The sequence below is a fragment of the Asparagus officinalis genome, chromosome 1 (genome assembly GCF_001876935.1).
Source record: "Asparagus officinalis chromosome 1, Aspof.V1, whole genome shotgun sequence".
In the NCBI taxonomy this organism is placed as follows: Eukaryota; Viridiplantae; Streptophyta; class Magnoliopsida; order Asparagales; family Asparagaceae; genus Asparagus; species Asparagus officinalis.
In genome coordinates, this window is record NC_033794.1 from 116580412 (window position 1) to 116602249 (window position 21838).

At 36.9% G+C, this 21838-nt stretch overlaps 2 protein-coding genes across 2 annotated transcripts; one reads left to right on the forward strand and one right to left on the reverse strand.

The window, feature by feature from the left end:
- Positions 2335 to 3577, forward strand: LOC109840032 (pentatricopeptide repeat-containing protein At3g24000, mitochondrial-like). The gene is made up of 3 exons (XM_020408535.1): positions 2335 to 2760; positions 3185 to 3226; positions 3479 to 3577. Exons 1-3 carry the CDS (start codon positions 2335 to 2337, stop codon positions 3575 to 3577), a joined length of 567 nt encoding a protein of 188 aa, XP_020264124.1.
- LOC109829143 lies at positions 5143 to 21569 on the reverse strand. Its single transcript, XM_020396267.1, has 9 exons — positions 21219 to 21569; positions 14294 to 14525; positions 13927 to 14096; positions 12455 to 12597; positions 12116 to 12293; positions 11435 to 12002; positions 7614 to 7726; positions 6459 to 6702; positions 5143 to 5544 (listed from the first exon to the last, which is right to left on the reverse strand). Exons 1-9 carry the CDS (start codon positions 21407 to 21409, stop codon positions 5314 to 5316), a joined length of 2070 nt encoding a protein of 689 aa, XP_020251856.1. The 5' UTR covers positions 21410 to 21569; the 3' UTR covers positions 5143 to 5313.

Sequence of the window (21838 nt, forward strand, 5' to 3'; positions counted from 1 at the left end):
TGTAACGCCCCGCCCCGGAATTCCGGAGTCGGTACGCTATTAGATCTGATGGACTGGCCTCACAAACCACCACATGTCTTTTCAGCACGTTTTGTCCTCACTCACGCGCTCCCTGGAAAACTTCCCAGGGGGTCACCCATCCTAGAATTTCTCCAGGCCAAGTACGCTTAACTTTGGAGTTTCTAAGAGTTGGGTTCCCGAAAAGAAGATGCATCTTGGTGGTATGAGTATTCCAATCAAATCTATCAATACTAATCACATCACCCTCTCAAGGGTTGGGGTATTACAAACTCCCCCACTTAAACTCACAACGTCCTCGTTGTGCCAAATCATATCATCCAAGACCGTACCATCCGTGTGAGATTCTAGAGGTGGCTCCTACGGCCTCAAGAGGTGGCTCCCGCCCTCTCGACGTAGCACTTTGTGCCGCATAGCACTTAGCTCTCACAATTCCGGTTGGCTTTGCTCTGATACCATTTGTAACCCCCCGTCCCGGAATCCCGGAGTCGGTACGCTATTAGATCTGATGGACTGGCCTCACAAACCACCACATGTCTTTTCAGCACGTTTTGTCCTCACTCACGTGCTCCCTGGAAAACTTCCCAGGGGTCACCCATCCTAGAATTTCTCCAGGCCAAACACGCTTAACTTTGGAGTTTCTAAGAATTGGGTTTCCGAAAAGAAGATGCATCTTAATGGTATGAGTATTCCAATCAAATCTTATCAATACTAATCACATCACCCTCTCAAGGGTTGGGGTATTACATACTCCCCCACTTAAACTCACAACGTCCTCGTTGTGCCAAATCATATCATCCAAGACCGTACCATCCGTGTGAGATTCTAGAGGTGGCTCCTACGGCCTCAAGAGGTGGCTCCCGCCCTCTCGACGTAGCACTTTGCGCCGCATAGCACACGTCCCGTCCCGGAATCCCGGAGTTGGTATGCTATTAGATCTGATGGACTGGCCTCACAAACCACCACATGTCTTTTCAGCACGTTTTGTCCTCCCTCACGCGCTCCCTGAAAAACTTCCCAGGGGATCACCCATCCTAGAATTTCTCCAGGCCAAACACGCTTAACTTTGTAGTTTCTAAGAATTGGGTTTCCGAAAAGAAGATGCATCTTGGTGGTATGAGTATTCCAATCAAATCTAGTAGTTTCTAAGAATTGGGTTTCCGAAAAGAAGATGCATCTTGGTGGTATGAGTATTCCAATCAAATCTTATCAATACTAATCACATCACCCTCTCAAGGGTATGAGTATTCCAATCAAATCTTATCAATACTAATCACATCACCCTCTCAAGGGTTGGGGTATTACAATTTTAAATAATTTATATTAAATTAAACAAAATATTATAATATTTGATTAAATAATATATTAAATATATTCTTTGTATTATATCAATTATTATATAATATATCATATTATTATAATACATTATATTATATTAATTAATAACATTAACTATAATTATAATTAATTAGTAATTATAATATAATATATTATATTTGAGTATAAAGTAAAATATATTATAATAACATACCAAATAATATATTAAACCAATTAGGTAAATTAATTTATCCTTAATTGATAGATAAATATTATACTTTAATAAGGTGTCACATCATCAATTATCTCATATGAATTGTCAAATCAAAGCTTCAAATTATCCTATTATCCTAAATTGTCTCACTTCACACCACTCAAGAAATTCCCAAAATTGTTCCATTGAAAAAAGGAAAAATTGCTTCAAGGCCCCAAAATCCAAAAAGTCATGTAACCCAGCCCCTCATACTTTTGGTTATGTGTTGCAGCCCCAAATTTTTGAAATTTTTTTGCCCAAACCCCTCCATCATGACTCCAGCTCATGGTTTCCTAAAAAACCCAATTTTACCCCTCCCAAAATCACTGTCATCTTCCCGCCAAAATCACACTTCTTCCTCCTCTTCCTTCCCCATCTCCTACCTCCCTCCTCTGTCTCCTTCCTTCGCCGCTTCGACTCCCCCCAGTTCTACAAGAGCTTCGTCAAGTCCTTCCGCCTCCTCGACGGCGACTCCTCCCTCACCGCCGGCTGCCTCCGTGAGGTCCGCCTTATCTCCAGCATCCCCGCCGTCAGCAGCACCAAGCACCTCGAAATCTTCGACGACGAGGAGGTCCGCCTTATCTCCAGCATCCCCGCCGTCAGCAGCACCAAGCACCTCGAAATCTTCGACGACGAGAAGAAGGTCATGAGTTTTAGGATCATGGGAGGCGAGCACAAGCTGAGCAACTACAGGTCATGAGTTCTAGATTCAAGACAACACTTTCTTCCAAATTTCAGTCATTAATATGTACTCCAAATGTGGGTACTTGATCGATGCCCACAAAGCGTTTGATGAAATGCCTGTTAAAGATATGGTCAACACGACTGCACTTATAACTGGTTACTCACAGAGTGATCATCCTAAAGAGGCATTGGAGTTGCTTCCTAAAATGCTCGTACTTGGATTGAAACCTAACGAGTTTACTTTTGCGAGCCTTTTGAAGGCCACTAGTTCTGCTGCAAGTGTTGGAATTAGGGAACAAATTCATGCTTTAAGTGTTAAATATTCTTGCAGCTTGAATGTGTTTGTTGGGAGTTCATTGTTGGATATGTATGCACGTTTTGGGAAGATGGATGAGCCTTGTTTTGTGTTTGATCGGTTGGATTCCAAGAACGAAATCTCATGGAATGCTCTAATTGCTGGATATGCAAGAAAAGAAGAAGGCGAGAAGGCTCTTAAAATGTCAACTATTTTACGGCGCTTGTTAACTATATTCAGGTTCATGTTAACTATTTGAGGGTTCTTGTTAACTATATTCAGATTCATGTTAACTATTTTAAGGTGCTTGTTAACTATATTCAGGTTCATGTTAACTATTTGATGGTTCTTGTTAACTATATTCAGGTTCATGTTAACTATTTGAGTGTGCTTGTTAACTATATTCAGGTTCATGTTAACTATTTTAAGGTGCTTGTTAACTCTATTCAGGTTCATGTTAACTATTTGAGGATGCTTGTTAACTATATTCAAGTTCATGTTAACTATTTGAGGATGCTTGTTAACTAATTCAGGTTCATGTTAACTATTTGAGGGTGCTTGTTAACTATATTCAGGTTCATGTTAACTAATTTAATGTGCTTGTTAACTATATTCAGGTTTATGTTAACTATTTTATGGTGCTTGTTAACTTTATTCAGGTTCATGTTAACTATTTTAAGGTGCTTGTTAACTATATTCAGGTTCATGTTAACTATTTTAAGGTGCTTGTTAACTATATTCAGGTTCATGTTAACTATTTTACGGTGCTTGTTAACTATATTCATGTTCATGTTAACTATTTGAGGGTGCTTGTTAACTATATTAAGGTTCATGTTAACTATTTTAAAGTGTTTGTTAACTATATTCAGGTTCATGTTAACTATTTTACGGTGCTTGTTAACTATATTCAGGTTCATGCCAATGGGAGAGGAGACTTCAAACTGACATCCAAATGGCAAAGCAAGCTCTTTGTGATGCTTTATCCGTTGAAAGGAAGCCTGAAGCTTTAACATGTTATCTGTGTAACTTAACAAGCTACCAAAAAAGTTAACATGTTACATGTGTAACTTAACAATTTACCTGTGAAAGTTAACATGTTATCTGTGTAACTTAACAAGCTACCAAAAAAAGTTAACATGTTACCTGTGTAACTTAACAATCTAACAGAGTAACTTAACAAACTAACAAAAGTATTTCAATAGTTAATGGCTTATATAAGTATTTTAATAGTTAATAGGATAAATTTGTGCATCAATTTTATATCACATTTTCATTATAGTTCACATCCCTACAAAAGTATTTCAGTTCATATACACAGTTACTACATACATACAAAAATATTTAGCTATTACATCTACGTTTAAGGCAAGATGAAAGCCAAATAACATTGTGCCTACTGAGGCACCAGATTAAGGAAAAGACCCAGATGGAATTACATTAGTGTAATAATCCATAACTTCACAATACACTGATACTCATTTTTATCTTGATGCAACTAATCTGAAGTCTGGGGAGGATGTGGATTGTGGCAAGAGGATCTCTCTGTTGGGCCACATTGTGCAATTCCAGGTGGATGCCATAACCTAAAACAAGCCAAAAAACCCCCAAAACAATCAATCTTTTCCCCTCTTTTTAATATTTATTTATTTATTGAATTTAACTGGAAAATCAATGAGAAATACCTTGAAGGCAATGCGGTCATGGGTTTTGTTGGATAACAGGACATAACACGAGATCTCCTTCTCTAACTCAACTAATTAAACAAAAAAAATGTGAAATTAGACGAAGAACTAAACCCGACAAGATGAGGGTGGCCGATGTGGCGGTGGTGGCGGAGTTGAGTAGGCTGTGGAGGATGACCCGAAATGCTGAGGAGGGGCACGACGGGTGCTGGAGCGGCGACGACGGCGACTGCGGCGTTGAGGGAGGTGGTAACACCTTATGAGGCGGCGCTGGAGTTTGAGAGAGAGGGAGTGGAGTTGGACGAGACGAAGAAGAGCGGAGCAAGAAGAGGAAGAAGGAGAAAATCTGGAGAAGAAGAAGATCTAGAAAAGAAGAAGAGGGGTAGTTTGGGGTTTTTTGGAGATTTATTTTCTTGGAAATTGTAATAAGGACTGAATCACATAGAATCTTCATTTTTGGGGCTGCAGCACATAATCAAAAGTATGAGGGGCTGGGTCACATGACTTTTTGGATTTTGAGGCTTTGAAGCAATTTTTCCTTGAAAAAATTATCTTACTTAGCCCCAACTTCTCTCAATCAATAAGAAAAGAGTTAAAAGTCGAAGAGATGAAATGCTTGAGAAGATGAAAGTTTCATCTTCGATAGTCTGCGTTAAGGAAGTACAGGGGATTTCCACATTCATGTCCCTGCAAAAGTTTCAAGAGTAAAAATTGCCCAGGTTTTCATCTCCCTAAAATACATGATTTGATTTACGGGGAGCAGCAATTTTCGTACATCCAAAAGAACCAAGATTACTGTTTGATATTTGTTCGCACACGGTTCGGTGTAGAATCTAACAGAACACGAGAATTTGCTGCAAATAACTCCAAAAAAGAATGGAAGAACGCACATATTAACACAAAAGAAACACGATATAAGGTTAAAATAAATGCATTATTGTGAACATATCTCTATGATAACATGAACAAAGCCTATTTCTAAGTACATATTGATACATTTTCAACGTACAGTATATACAACAAAGGGTTCACTTCCTCTTCTTGTCTTATATACAACAAAGGGTTCACTTCCTCTTCTTGTCTTCTTTGCTCTCTCGATTCAGAACCACTGGAGCTGCCGGTATGCTGAACCACCACTCTCTCATTCTTCTCGTCCATCTTTCAGTGCTCAGCCTTCTTGGAGGTGAGTATCTCGTGAATGTCTCAAGAAATGTCAGAAGGATTAACCATTTGATAGGTAGGAAGGCTGTGATCAAGGCCAGTAAAACCAGTGCTAGTATAGCTCTATCTGTTGCCTGTTAACACATGAATCAAACAGTACGTAAGTTTTTTCCCCCCAAGTAGTAAATCCACGTGTCTTCCCGTGACAAGGTCTATGGAGCTTCTCTCTTTAAGATTTAGGGTTGTTTCAATTTGTTGCAATTTGTAATTAAAAATGCAAGTGTCTATTGCATGTAACTGTCGTATGCAGTACACTTCGCATGTGCTCAATTCAGTTCTAAATTTTTTACTCTGTAGTTGTACTCACAGTTGCAAATGATCTGGTTTAGAGTATCAGTTGTTTGGACTTCTGTTTAGGGTTGGATGCAATTGGAGTTTCAGCTTTAACCCATTTACAGCATGCAATTATTATCTTTTAAATTATCAATATCATAGCAAAAAATTGCACGGTCAAAAAAATAGATGGTTTTGGGACTGAATGTGGTGCAAAAGCATAATGGTACTAAATTAGCATTATGGAGATTTTAAAGGATTTCGTATAGCTACACACCCGACCTCTTTTAAAATCAACCATTAGGTGATCTCAAAATAATAATAATGATGATGATGATGATAAATCAACCTTTAGCTATGCAAGATTGTTCCAAATGCCTATAATGTCAAGCGTCCTCAATTTTTGCAATTCATAGCTAAAATATAAACGAATATACATTAATAACAAGCTGATATCAATAGTAGTGGACAAACTCTAGACATACCACAATATCTTTTTTTTAATTTTAAACTCTAGATTCTGATGAATATCTCTTTCAGATACATAGCCCCCATAAGGGCCACTAGTTTAGTAAATAGTCCCCCATAAGGGCCACTAGTTTAGTAAATAGTACGAACAAGATCACCCAAAACTAGGAAACTTTAGGTGTTTATGTTTCAATTGTAATTATTTCTTTTACGATAGTGCATTATAGCATGTGTGGATGAGGAAAACCTGGGAAGGGGCAGCAAGCAGCAGAGCTCTTATCTTCAAAAGAACGATATTAGCATCCTGAACAAACTCCTCAACCTGTGAAATAGCATTCTGAACAGCCAAGAGCTGCTCCATGGTATTCATTGGTGGAGGGGCCACAACTTTAACCTGATCGATCGGCCTTCCTTGATTACAATATCTAGTGAGCAGCATGAAGATTGCAACAAAGAGGAGTGCTGCAGCAAGTACATAACCCAACCACCCCCTGCATGAATTCAAATGTCAAAAAGAATAATCAAAGGATAGAAAATAATCAAAGGAATGGTGACAAATATAGATAATAAAGATGTGACTTTACAGAACTATTAAGGGCTAATAGAGAATTCGGGTGCATTACCCAAGAAAAAAAACAATTTCCCAAGTGAAAGTTGAACTTGGAAAAGATAGAGAAACGAACTCCTTCCACTCAGCAGCATAATACCAAATTACAAAGTACATTTCTGCCTTCTGATGCATTATGGTTGCTATTTTGAACGTTACAGACTGTTTGGCGAAGGGTTAAGACGTTCTTTTTAACATGTCAGAGCCTCTAGTTTGTTGGTCGCTAAATTAAATTTCTTAGCACAACAAAAAGCCACTTTTGAAGGATGACAGCAAAATATTTCACGTATGATTTAGTGTTGATAATGGATAGTTGATGAATTAATGCTTTGTTTACATTTGGTTTTGGCCTTTGTAGATGCACTCATCTTAGGCATCAACATTTAAAGTTTAATATCATCAACTTCTATGTATGATATCACTGATAATGGGTCATGGTAATAATAATGATTTTCAATTATTTGAGTTCTGTATGCTGGACATGGTCATATGTATTCCACCGACAGTTATCTTCACCGACTTTTTACTTCATCATCATCTTCAACTTATACATGATTGGGAAGCCAAAAGATGCAAAACATAGCATTGAGCCATTCACTTTCACACTATACATTGCACTAATAATCCAAAATCTTTTCGCAAGAAGTATCCTATGCTATTCATATCAACACCAAGAATATACTAATGACGCCATAATAAATATAATGTAAATAAAACAAAAACCGTGTAAATGTAGAAAAGTATACGTAAGATCTCACTGTTGGGTTTGTCTCACCAAAAGGAACAGATACTAACCTGAAAATGATGAAACTAGACAAAGAACAAAATACAAAAGACTTGAATGGATCCTCCCAAGATGCCAGAAAGGTAAGCTTCTTTCCCAGCACCACCATAGGACATAGCAACTCCTGCAAATATTAGATAACTACATAAGCTAGAATCTCATGAAAATGCATGCTATTACCTGAAAATGCAGACTGGGATCCTTGGAAATACATCTATCATACCTAGTGCTCAAAAGCACTTCAAATATTGCGATCGGATTTCGTGGTTACTGAAGTCAGAATCAAAGAAAACAAATGCAGATACAACTAGAAAAGCCTAAGCATATTGCACGTTATATTTAATTAAGCAAACAGTCTCAAAGCATCATCTTTTTCAGAAACATTAGAACTTCGTTGCATGGTACAATAATTTCCAAAAGAAATGTCCTTTCTGATTTTAAAGTCTAGCAAAAGCAGCCTGCGTGGACGTCTAGCATTATCAAATAAAATGGTAATGGAAAAGCCAAAAGGGGGTATCATTTCAACTAATGGAGAGGAAAAGGGACAATGGTTCTTGACACACCGCAGTCCAACAGCCATTTATCTGCAAGAAGCTGACAGCAAAGGAAGAAACAACAAATACCAGGAAAAGACAAGAACCAAAAGAACACGGATAGATATGATCAATAAAAACTACAGCTTGACAAACATATGAAGGTGAAACATAAGAATTTCAACAAGTAAATAGTAGAAAACACTTCCACATCTCTCTAAGCATAAACAAGAAGAGACAATATATAGCAAAGAATTGGCCAGATGTAGGCTGTCAATACAAGGACAATAAAAAGCCTGCCCGATCTATCCCGCTGTTCATGGATGTGCATCTTAAGTGTTATAGATCATCATAAGTCAAACCTCATTGATGGTCACAGAATATCAAATCTATGGATGATGATCATCATCAATAAAACCTCTTCCTATCAAAATGGTATTTGCAAAAAGCAATATTCGAAGTTGAGAAAAGCTTCAAACAAACCTACCAATTCTAAGATAGGCGCCAAAGCCCTAATCCAGGCAAACACATGCAAAACTTGAGTTCCCTAGTCCTGCCATGAAACATCAATGACAAGCCTTCGAGTAGGTAGGCCTACCTTCACAGGTCAGGTTGTAACAGCCATTTAAGACAAAGAATAAGTGGACCCATTTTTTAGTTAGGGAAGAAGCAATAGGGAACAAATTTCAAATTATGGCATACCCAAAGAGACAGACTAAGCGGGAAAAGTTCTCATATAGGAAACCATGATAATCATCATCATCATCAATCCTTTTTTCTATCAAAGTAGACTTGGATATAGGCATAAATTAAATTAAGAATTCTTCATGACAGTTTCTTGCAATCATCAACTAGAACGGATGCCCGAACTTATGCAGATAGACAGACAGACATACACAACATACATGCATGTATGCACCCACTCACCCACACCACCGACCCCACAACTGCACCCACCTACACTCCACCACCATATACGCACATGCCCCCCACGCGCGTTCATACACATACATAAAACATACAATCTAGACCATCAACATACCTCATAAGTGATTCTTGAGATGTGTACCATATTAGCGACACAACAATTACTTATAGATACATAATATAAGCTTTGATGCTTATGTGGCAGCAGCTCATTTTGTTAAGTAAGCTACCACGAGAAAAAAGATCGATATACTAGTAATCTAGTATAGAGTGGGCCTGGCTGCATGTATATCTCTCGCTAGCTCATTTAGCAAAATGAGTTATCAACACATGCACGAAGCACAGCCATCAACCCTCTAGGTTAGCCTTGATGAAGGAAAACATAGAGAACAGAGGGATTTCCATAGAATGTAGTGGGATATTTGGCAACTCAGTGTGTAGAAGGCTGACCATGTTTGTCATCATGCAACCTAGGAATAAGCATCTAATATTCTAGAAAACTAATAATCTAAAACACAAAAGAAAAAAAAACCTGCTATTGGGAATAAATAATTTTAGTTTTCTAAGGCATGAAAACCAAATATCCAAAAAAAAAAGAACTAATTAACCATTGATGATATGTAACAACTTAGATGCTTCTCAAGGCATAAGATGTCAGATATAAGTAAATCACACCAATACACAGTAATGATTTTGAAAAGTAATAGCAAATTTCAGATGTTTCTGCTGCTGTGAGGCTGTGACCAGGAAGTAAGACGCTTCTTACTGTCCAACTGATTATCAGTCACTGCAAGAATTAAACTCATAGCCAATTGCCTTTCTCCTAAAATTTTATGTGCAATAAATCCAAAACTTTCTTTTCTTTACTAGTCTTATAAATTTGACCAGAGTTTTGAATTGTTGTGTTAATCCATCAGTGTGTATACCTCAATTCTGCTTTTACTAGTGGTGTTACTGTCAAATGAATGACTTCTTAACATTATAGGCTATTAACAATTTCCACTAAATGTTGGCTACACGATTAGTCCTCTGGACATGTGACGTATCGTTATTCTATTATAGGTTTCCTTTACAACATTATAGAAGTTTATCTCCTTTGCCGGTCTATTTTATGATATGTTGCTCATACCCAGAACATCCAACTTTTCTTCGATGACGAACAAGGATCAGCTCCGGCTACAATCACTTTTATCATTCTTAGCTGATGAAGGAATCTCTAGTGACAGACAGCGGGGGAATGCCCCTGCTACCCCACCCTCCCATGCCCAAAAAAATATATTAGTGATTATAATAATTAATTTAGATAATTATAACATCTGAAGATCCCTTGCAGTAAAATATTGTACTTATTATACAATATTGTGCTTATTATACAAACCTCCTTTGCAGATTTTAAATAGTATTTCCCTCCCATCTTTCAGTTGATCTGTTCGCTCCATTGTTGCAGCTGACCTTATTAGCCCCACTCTTTTCATTAAGAGAAGTACCATTGGTAATGGGCAACATCCTTCTTCAACTTCAGGCTATTCAACTGGTGATGAAATATGAGCACAATATATCAAATACCTGTGTTTTTCATTGTTTTTTTTTACATACCTTTGCCTTTTCTTTCCTTTAGACTCAGTCACCCCTCAACTCTACTACCATAGTGTTTCTGGGTTCAAAATGGTCTTTCTTGATTCAAAATGGGTCGTTTCCTCTTATGAAGACCTTTTTTACAGTTTACTTTGATGTAAGATGCATAATGATTAGACAGTGCAATTTGTAGTGCTTTTCAAACAGAACTTCCAACTTATTGTCCTCAAAGTTTTAGAAATATAATGTTGTTGAAAAGAACACAATTTTCTATTCCAAACAGACAAAATATGAATTCACATTATTACTACAAATAGTTTAAAGAACACTTCATTTCTCAAACTATATCTCTTTGAGAAGTTTAGATTAGATTGTAGACAGCATGTGCATATATTTCACATGATTAAGTACGACAAAATCGCCTTCATAAGCTTTAAATTTTGCTCCCTGCTCGAGACAAGATTTTCCTGATAGACATTTTTCTCATTATGGCAAGACAAAACCCCTCGTGACAAATTATCTGTCAGTTTGAACGTTTCCCTCTTCACTCGTCAGATACATTCAATAGTTAAAAACTTCCTAAACAGTTGAAATCTGTTCAGTCTCAAAATGACACGTTGCAAAAACACTTATGATTGCAATTGCAGTCTTCACATCACAATTCCAGAATTGATATAGCAAAACATATAAATTAAAATTTCCCAATTGTGTTAAAAGCTGATACCATGACAAAGAACTATCTCAATTAGCATTAAATAATATGCTGTAGTAAAAGCATAAGTGAAGTATTCAGGTACCTTCAGAACGGCCAAATTGGTGTCAAGCCCATCTTCTTTGACCCCATCAACTGTGGCTTGCGCTTTCTCTACCATTTTATAATTGTTCCTAGATTCATTAACAACCCTTTCTAGGGAGGTCATTTCCCCAACAAGTATCTCACCAACAAGGAGTTTTCCATCATCACTACCTTGTGACATAACCCCCAGATTAGACAAAATTGTCAACGCAGATATTGAATGCATTCCATTCCTCGAATTGGAATTATTGGTCTGATCCCATCCCCTAGAGAGTGCCATGGAAGCAAGAGTTTCTAATATTAAATCGCCACCAGGAAGCTCATCAGAAAGATTGAACATGAGAAGAGCTTCGCATTTTACAGGCAATGAAGAGACTAAATCTTGAACAGCTTGCAATCGAAGAATGCCTAATACAGCCTTAGATAGTGTCTCTTCCCTCTCAACGCCCACAATCCGAAACTTCCTAATGAATCTATGAGCATAAAGAATTTCTCGAATAATGGCTAACCAATAGTCACGACGAGAATGCCCTGTAAGCTCAGGAAACTCCATGATGACTGGTTCTGATCTAGAAAAATATATACCATCTCATTAGTGACAGTAATTTATCCCAATAAGCTCTTAGAACAGCTTAATGACAACAGAGAAGGGTCAGAATTTATGATGATTAATAATACTTACAAGGATGTGGATTTATACATAACTGCCTTGTCGAAAAGGCGTGAACCCCAAGGACCAGTCAGCTCAGGCCGGATAACCTGCTTTAAATCATCGGCAAGATCATATACTTTTGCCTTGTCATAAGTCACAACTTTTAATGCTTCAAAATAAAGAGCATGATCCGTCAATGTTAATCTTCCTGCAGCAAAGGTTAACTTCGATCAAGTTTATACATATAGCAGCATGCAAGGACCAAGAATAAAGATAGTATTAAAGACAAGCTATCTGCTCTGAAGCAGGATATTGAAAAGGACTGAATTGACATACAGCTATACAAACAAAATGACAGAAGGAACCTACCAGGCCATGTAGAGATTCCTACATGTTCGAGTACTGGTTGAGTGGTCAAAGTGCCATCCATTTCAAGGATCCTTTCCCCTCTATGTGACCGAAAAGCGGAAAGAAGAGAAGATTCTGTTTGAGTCTTCATTTTCTTTATGGACCTACATAGAAGGAAAATTCCCTTTTTAGAGATTGTATGTGTACCTCATATCTTCAGGCTATTGTATGACGAGATATCCAATTGTTAAAGTTAATAATTACAAGATAAAAGAATTATACACCTAGGATAAACTAGGATATGATGCTGGTATATGACATGGCAAATGAGCAAGTGATACTAAAAGAATCAATTGCTTGCACGTACAGGAAGAAATTTTTTTAAGCCATTGTGCGCGCACTAGGGTGCGTGAGAGAGAGATGTAAAAACAACAGGAAGACGAGTTCACACCAATTACAGTCTGTTCCGTAATTAATTCATCTTCTAAGCAACCAAAATAGAAGCTACTAGTTTATGTTATTGGTAATGTATAATACTCAAAATGCACGTCTGTATGCTGGCTTGTGCATGCTATAGCATGGGCCCTGTTGCAACACAGGCCATATTACGATCTTAATGTAATGCATCACCAGGATCAAATTGGAGTACATTATGATCCTCAGATGAAATTAAGAGGATCCAAGTTGCAAGTTTTGTACAGAGAAATGTTATTAATCAGACTCGTCATATATGATATCTTGAGCCAGCAATCGCACAAACTGGAGGAGGTTATGGATTTTTTATGCTGAGTTACTACAGTGATCACATGGGAAAATTCAGCAAGGGGTTTACTTGCTCCTCAGAAGCAACGTAGCGAAGCTCTTAATTGGTGGAACCATAAAGGCTGACCCAGCAATTGAATCACTAATATAGAACAATTGTTCACTTGAATATGCTACACTCCTGAAGACAGAATTACAGCATCGTATGTGTCATTTCAAACTTCCAACCAGAATCATAATATTGACTCAGGGTGAACAGATGTAACATTAGTATTAAATTGTAAAATAAGGAAGCAAAAGTATATTAATTTTTTTTTCTTATAAGAGTAATCCAACATCAAAAAAGGAACCATGAGTAATATCCGCTACTGTAAAGTTAGCACTATAAACCTCAATTCTTTGTTGCAAGTAATAGTTAAAGAAGTATGTGTATAGACTTAGACAAAAGAAGGTATAACCAATGAACACCATTCTCTGATGATTCTTGCTTATGTTTACATATTTAATGTTGCAAACAAGATATCGGTCACTGTTTATCAGAAACACTTAGCCAATTAAGTAGGTAGAGAAACAGAGAGTTACCCTCTAAAAGCATATAATGGTGTTCTAGAATACAAAATGTTCGTCTATCAAAAAAGAATAAGAGGTATTTATTTGTACCAGTGAACGCCATAATTAGAATTAACGAACGAAATTCTCAATCATGCGAATAAGGCTCATAGGAAGTTAACCTGTCCAGTCCTCCAAGGTACTTATCATAGACAGTGAATGAAAGTCGACCTCCAGTAGAATGTGTAAGTACATCAAAAAGATTTGAACATGTTATAACATCTGCTATGATGGGTATTGCTGGGGCTATTCGAGAAAAAGCCTCTATCCCAACAGTACTGTCACGATCCACCTGTTACAAAGATGAGGAACTTACAAGAATACATATTTACAAAGAATGGTTTAGTTTAGTTTTACATTCACTTATGTTGTATGAATGAACGTAATGTCAGCTAATAAAACCAGCGTAATGAAGAACAAAAAACAGCAGAAAAAATTATTATGAGAACAAATTTGTTGAAAAAGAAAGTGAAAACTGACAAAGGATACCTTAATTGAAGCTTGACTCGCAGCAGGAGCTTCCCAGGCTAGCATCATATCAAATGTAAGACGCCGAAACTTCAGATCAGCAAGATGTCCAGTTACTTGTGTTGATGCAGCAAGGGCTCTAAAACAGCAATACTCCAAGAAGTTTCTTGCATAAACTGAGGGAATCTTTATAGTCTCTGATGCTTCTAAATTAAAGTTGCGTTGTAGTTCCTCCGTAGAAACATTCAGAATTCTGTAGTGCAAAGTATAGGAAAACACTCATTACTAGTGAGTAGTGACTTTTAAAGCACATTACAAACTTACAATTAAAACTCGAATGTTATACAATTAAAATCTCAAATGTTATGAAAAGAAGAATCCTCAAATGATGAACAAAAAGAGCACAAAAAAGCAATTGAAAATAATTATGATGTTTCTAACCTGGTACAAATAAGACCACCATACACTTAATCATGCTTGCTGCATGAAGTATGCATATAGACACTGAGACTCAGCTCATAAAACCCTCTCAGATGGATTCATGCACCTTTGCTTTCCAATTTCCGAAATTGTTTGAAGTTCAGTAGCTATGAAACTAAACTATAGTGATCATAAAAGAGATGGATTACTGAAGACTCCTCAAGTCAAGCAGGCTTCATAGTGCAGCTGACCTAATTGCTATAGCCAAGTCATGAAAGTAATCTGAAGTCTAGTAATCAGAACATTAACCTGCTTGAGGAAAGTAAAGGCAAGCAAAGCTAGAAGACCAGAATGTGAATATGAATTTTCCTGTTAGTCACAACTCACATGGCTTAAGCTCACACAATAGCCATGGAGCATCAGACCATTAGAAGTTCTAAAATAAAGGGAATTGGGTCCTCAAAGCTAATCCAGTTGAAGCTAACTAAATCGCCAAAAAACCTTGATCAATTCATCTCAACGTTAAGAGCAGTTGATCTGAAAATCTAAGCAACCACATCAAGGTTATATAGCATATGATCCAAGAAAACATTGACGTCATATCCAACTCAATGTCCATACACCTGATGACAATGTGCGGGAAAAAACAAAAAAGTCCTCGGAATCACAATGGTATCTACTCTCCTTGATAAAATATGAGAGAGGACAGAGAGGCGAATAAGCTCAAATTTAGATATACAAGCTCAAAAACAAGCTGTTAGTATGAGATTATGGCATGATTGGTATTCTGTCTCAAACCCAATGAATCACACTAAAAAATGAAGCAAGAAGTCCAAAAAGTTGACAACCAAAGCATTTGCAGACCAATTAAAACAGAATACAGATGAACACAATTTAGAGACAACGTGATGTAATAGTTCATCTAGTGGTACATTAGCTAAACAGGTACCAATAAAAGTGATCCATCCAAAACCACATTTTGAGGCGAGGTTAACAAGGACTGCAAATGGTATAATTATTTATTCCTATGGTTTGACCTTTCTAATCTTATTTTAAGCTGCAAATGGTATATTTTTTTTCAAACAATACTTCGCTATTATCTTAGTGCAGGCAGGCACTGAGATTTGTGGAAACTTGAACATGTCATCGACATTGAAAAGACCTATTTTCTAATTTAGAAACTTGTTGATGGCATGCTCTTGAGGACTTGATTTCACTATTTTCTAGCGTTAGTTTTTTTTTCTTAGACGCTGTTTGGTTCATTTCCTAGATATAGGGAAATGCAATTTCATGTAAAGGAACTCAAGGTTTGAGTTTTCCAAACTTTTCCAAGAAATTGATTGTTTTGGTTTGGTTCACATATAAAATATGGTGGAAAACCAATGTATTTACTTTTCTTGTGTTTGGTTGGTGTTGAAGTGGGTAGAAAAAAGTGTTTATGATTACCATAGTAAGATTACCCCCATTGTAGACAAACACAAGAAGTTAGAAATAACACTAGCTGGAAGTTAGAACTAACACGACATCAGCTAGAACAAACATGAGAGCCACTAGAACTAACAGGGGCTCAACTAGAACTAACATACCACTAGAACTAACGCTTATATTAGAAATAACACTAGTTGCAAGTTAGAACTGACATGACATCAGCTAGAACTAACACGAGAATAACTAGAACTAACAGGGGCTCAACTAGAACTAACATACCACCAGAACTAACGCTTATATTAGAAATAACACTAGCTGGAAGTTAAAACTAACATGACATCAGCTAGAACTAACACGAGAACCACTAGAACTAATAGGGGTTCAACTAGAACTAGCATATCACTAGAACTAACGTTTATATTAGAAATAACATTAGCTGGAAGTTAGAACTAACACGACATCAGCTAGAACTAACAAGAGAGCCATTAGAACTAACATGGGCTCAACTAGAACTAACATACCACTAGAACTAACGCATATATCAGAAATAACACTAGGTGCAAGTTAGAACTAACAAAACATCAGCTAGAACTAACAGGAGAGCCACTAGAACTAACATTGACCTTAACTAGAACTAACAGACCACTAGAACTAACGCTTATATTAGAAATAACACTAGCTGGAAGTTAGAACTAACATGACATCAGCTAGAACTAACATGAGAACCACTAGAACTAACATGGGCTCAACTAGAACTAACATAGTCATTAGAACTAACGTTTAAATTAGAAATAACACTAGATGCAATTTAGAACTAACACGACATCAGATAAAACTAACACGAGAGCCACTAGAACTAACATGGGCTCAACTAGAACTAACAGACCACTAGAACTAACGCTTATATTAGAAATAACACTAGTTAGAAGTTAGAACTAACATAACATCAGCTAGAACTAACACGAGAACCACCAGAACTAACATGGCTCAACTAGAACTAACATAGCCACTAGAACTAACACTTATATTAGAACTAACGCTAACTGGAAGTAGAACCAACATGACATCAGCTAAAACTAACACGAGAACCACCAGAATTAACAGGAGCTCAACTAGAACTAACATACCGCTAGAACTAACGCTTATATTAGAAATAACACTAGCTGAAAGTAAGAACTAACATGACATCAACTAGAACTAACAGGGGCTCAACTTGAACTAACAGGGACTCAACTAGAACTAACATACCACTAGAACTAACACTTATATTAGAAATAACACTAGCTGGAAGTAAGAACCAACATGACGACAGCTAGAACTAACACGATAACAACTAGAACTAATAGGGGCTCAACGAGAACTAACATACCAATAGAACTAATGCTTATATTAGAAATAACACTTGCTGAAAGTTAGATCTAACACGAGAGCCACTAGAACTAACAGAGGCTCAACTAGAACTAACATACCACTAGAACTAACGTTTATATTAGAAATAACATTAGCTGAAAGTTAGAACTAACACGACATCAGCTAAAACTAACAGGAGAGCCACTAGAACTAACATTGGCTCAACTAGAACTAACATACCACTAGAACTAACGCTTATATTAGAAATAACACTAGGTGCAAGTTAGAACTAATAAGATATCAGCTAGAACTAACGGGAGAGCCACTAGAACTAACATGGACCTTAACTAGAACTAACAGACCACTAGAACTAACGTTTATATTAGAAATAACACTAGCTGGAAGTTAGAACTAACATGACATCAGCTAGAACTAACATGAGAGCCACTAGAACTAACATGGGCTCAACTAGAACTAACATACCACTAGAAGAGAACAATTATATTAGAAATAACACTAGCTGGAAGTTAAAACTAACATGACATCAGCTAGAACTAACATGAGATACTAGAACTAATAGGGGCTCAACTAGAACTAACATACCACTAGAAGAGAATTATATTAGAAAATAAAAATAAATACTAGCTACAAGTTAGAACTAACACGACATCAGTTAGAACTAACACGAGAGCCACTAGAACTAACAGAGACTCAACTAGTACCAACATACCACTAGAACTAACGTTTATATTAAAAATAACACTAGCTGAAAGTTAGAACTAACATGACATCAGCTAGAACTAATATGAGCTCAACTAGAACTAAAGTTGAGAACAAACCTGAGCATATATGAACGAGCAACACCTCTTACAAAACTGGTTATATGTGCACAAAATCTGGCTGAGAACAAACCTAAACAAAACAACACCAACCAATAACACAAAACAGCACTTGAACAATGTGTGCACACAAAACCTGTTTTCCAAGAACTCAAACAGCAACATGAGCTCATCATCATCACAAACAGCCACAAAGCCAGCACAAAAGCAAAAGTAAAAACCAACAAAAACCAGGAAACAATATGCAAAGAAACACCAATCAGTCAATGAACCAGGAAACACCCACTAGCCAATGAACCAAGAAACACCCACCAACCATCCATGAACCAGGCTCAAAATTATATCAACAATATATTCAAAAAAATGGACTTTTAGAAATCAATTAAAATAGCAAATGAGCTCTAAAAAAGGTAAAACCTTGGGGAAAGTTTTTAAATATGAACACAAACTTGTATGAAAGAGAAATTTTCAAATAGCACCTCATATTTATGAAAAATCATGTTTTGTGAAAAATGTCAAAAATACGAGTTCATAACTACTTGATTTTAACTCGATAATTGTAAACATATTTGAAAACACTTCTGAGTGGATTAAAGGACTTAATAAAGGTATAAAATATTGTCGTTGAGTCCATAATACATAAATATGATATTTTCTTAAAAACGTGTGTGTGAGTTGAGCTTGTAAGTATAATACAAGGTGTATGAAAATTACGGCTTAGGGCTCAGAACTTAGTCAATATCATCATTGTTAGTCATCCAGTGCAATATCAATAGATATTGCAGGTTGCTAATCTCAAAAATTTTAACAATCATCATAGCCTAGAACTAACACTTATATTAGAAATCACTAGCTGGAAGTTAGAACTAACATGACATCAGCTAGAACTAACAGGGGCTCAACTAGAACTAACATACCACTAGTTGAGAACTAACCTAAGCATGTATGAAAATTATCACTTAGGGCTCATAACTTGTCAATATCATCATTATTAGCCATCCAATGTAATATTAATAGATATTGCAGGTTGCTAATCTCAAAAATTTTGACAATCATCATAGCTTAAGTAAAAAAATCACAACCACGAGAGCTCGACGACGAGCACAAATAGCAGCCAAAAACCCAACATAGAGCTAAACAAGCTTGAATCAGCCTATTAACAAAAAAACAGCCACGAGAGCTCAACGACGAGCACAAATAGAAGCCAAAAACCTAACAACATAGAGCTAAACAAGCTCAAATCAGCCTATTAACAACAAACAGCCACAAGAGCTCGACGACGAAGCAATTTTAGAACAAAAACAATAACTTTGAATGATATTTCAGATCTAGGGTTTATTATTTATACCTCAATTTCAGCGACGAAGAAACCCACGACAGAAATCCAGGAAAAAGACGAAGACGGCGAAGACAACAACGAAGACATCGCGGGAGATTTCTGGCGAGAGGCGAGGAGGTAACCCAGCGTAGCTAATCGGTTGGGGAAGGAAATCAGGGAGAATTAAGAGGGCAGTTGTCAGAGCGGCTAGGGTTTTTCTCGATTTCTCTCGGTTGGGAAGGGAAATCGGGGAAGGGAAAATTTCCTAAGTGGTGGTGTTTTCAGCAGAGTTTTCTCCCTTCTCCCCGAGTGAACCAAAGCGAGGAAATGAAAGGGGCGGAAACAAAAATGACGATGTGGATGTGGTGTCAGGTGTAGAAACGTATTTCTTCGGCCCTTTTAAGCGAACCAAACACGCCCTTAATACAGTTAAGATATTTTATGAAACACTTGTTTTCAAGCTAACAATATCAAACAAGATGAGTCATTTTGTTACATTTGATGAAAGTGAAGAGAATAGTAAGGTCCAAACTCAAATAAAGGTGATGTTTGCGGGTAGTTGATTGAGATTTCAAATGTGTTTACTTTCTTCTATTGATCAATATAGGTCTAAACCTGAATGCCCATCCAAACCCAAACTCACTACCCGCAAACATCACCTTTATATGGGCGGCAACTCCCTCGTCGACGGAATGTGTCGACTCTTCCACCATTGCCTCTACCAATCCCTATCTCCACCGGTTCTCTTAGAGCAGATCGAGAGGATTCAGGTCACTGAATCTTGCCAGGTTCATATGCATCAGGGTCTAGAAGCAGAATCGGATCACCAGACCCAAACCCAATAGGAAGCTAAAGTTGGGGCTGTTCTTGGTTTATGTCGTTGTGGAGCTAAAGGTTTGATTTTTGTACTTCATTTTTTAATTTTTTTGGTGATTATGTTGGTATCCAATGATTTTTAGTAGAAATTTGGTTCACTCTGAAATGGCATTTGATTCAAAGGTGTGACTTTTTTATTAATTAAGTTGCATTCGACTTAACAGACTCATGTAGTTCATAAACTTGGTGCAATTGATTACAAGATTGGGCTTTTTGTTCTTAGTTTATGTACTTAAGAGCTAAAGATTTTACCTTTTCGATGATTATGTTGGCCATGAGCTTACAAACAAAAATAAATATATCACATGGTTTATTTGAACCTTAATACCTCAAATTTCAAGTTCTTAACTTTGATACCCTGAAGTTCTTTGTTGACAATATAATACCACAAAATGCAAAAATGTTGATGTTAATTTTGTTCAAGAATATCAACATATAAAAGTTGAATGAGAAACTATTTTCCTACCCAATTTCAGTTTTTGAGTATGGGAAAGTGAGAAACAAAGTTAGGGCTATGGAGGATATCAAAGTTAAAGAACTGTCAAACTTTGGGACACCAAATTAAAAGTAGAAAGAGATTCTTCCCACTTCTAATCATACGTGCAATTAACCACAAACAGTTAACGCCAATTGGCCATAAAAACATAAAAAAACATATAATTCCAGCTTAAATCAAATTAAAATTAAAAAAATACAAATATCGCAAAAACCATACTTGGAGCATCGACCAACAATCACGTTAGCTATCGGCGAGAGTTCTGGAATCGACTTCCTTTTACCCGAAGGAGAGCGTCCCATCTCCTCAAACTCCTCATCGAACGAAGTCCTTCGACTGATCGCCCACTTGAAAGATCCCTCCCTCATTATCCCCTCAAACAAATCCTTCGTCTTGCTCATCATCGCCATCTTGGAGTTAAAAAGCTCTCAGATTTTCCACAGAGAAAAAACTAGGGTTTCAGTGATCGAGGTTTGGATCTTTTGCGAAGGCCATTGCTTCGATTTGTTTCGAGTTTGGAACGAGAGAGGGATGGGCTCTCGAGAGTGGGAATTTATGAGGGAAGAGAGAAGAAGAGAGGAAAGAGATGGGACGGTTCCGTGGGTCCCGTTAATAATGTGAGCTTTTGGGTTTGCGACGGTTCGGTGATCTTATCTTTTTATTTTTTGGATTATTTGCATATACACCCCTTAAATCATGAAAACTTGCAAAACTATTTCTAAATCTTATTATTTGATAAGTATCCCTCAAATCACCAACTTTGGCAACATCTAAACTCAAAAAATCATCAACCTGATGAATATAGATTTAGCTACTTTTTATAATTTTTAAATTAAATT

What these genes read in the sequence shown, in the direction of transcription:
- LOC109840032 (XM_020408535.1), top strand. Translation starts at nt 2,335, where the DNA reads ATGTACTCCAAATGTGGGTACTTGATCGATGCCCACAAAGCGTTTGAT. An exon ending in GAAAAGAAGAAGGCGAGAAG is followed by an intron (nt 2,761 to 3,184) that starts GCTCTTAAAATG and finishes AACTATATTCAG; the next exon opens with GTTTATGTTAACTATTTTAT. An exon ending in TGCTTGTTAACTTTATTCAG is followed by an intron (nt 3,227 to 3,478) that starts GTTCATGTTAAC and finishes AACTATATTCAG; the next exon opens with GTTCATGCCAATGGGAGAGG.
- LOC109829143 (XM_020396267.1), bottom strand. Translation starts at nt 21,409, where the DNA reads ATGGCGATGATGAGCAAGACGAAGGATTTGTTTGAGGGGATAATGAGG. An exon ending in TACCTTGGAGGACTGGACAG is followed by an intron (nt 12,598 to 13,926) that starts GTTAACTTCCTA and finishes CCTTCTATGTAG; the next exon opens with GTCCATAAAGAAAATGAAGA. An exon ending in TCTAGTTTCATCATTTTCAG is followed by an intron (nt 6,703 to 7,613) that starts GTTAGTATCTGT and finishes GAATTCATGCAG; the next exon opens with GGGGTGGTTGGGTTATGTAC.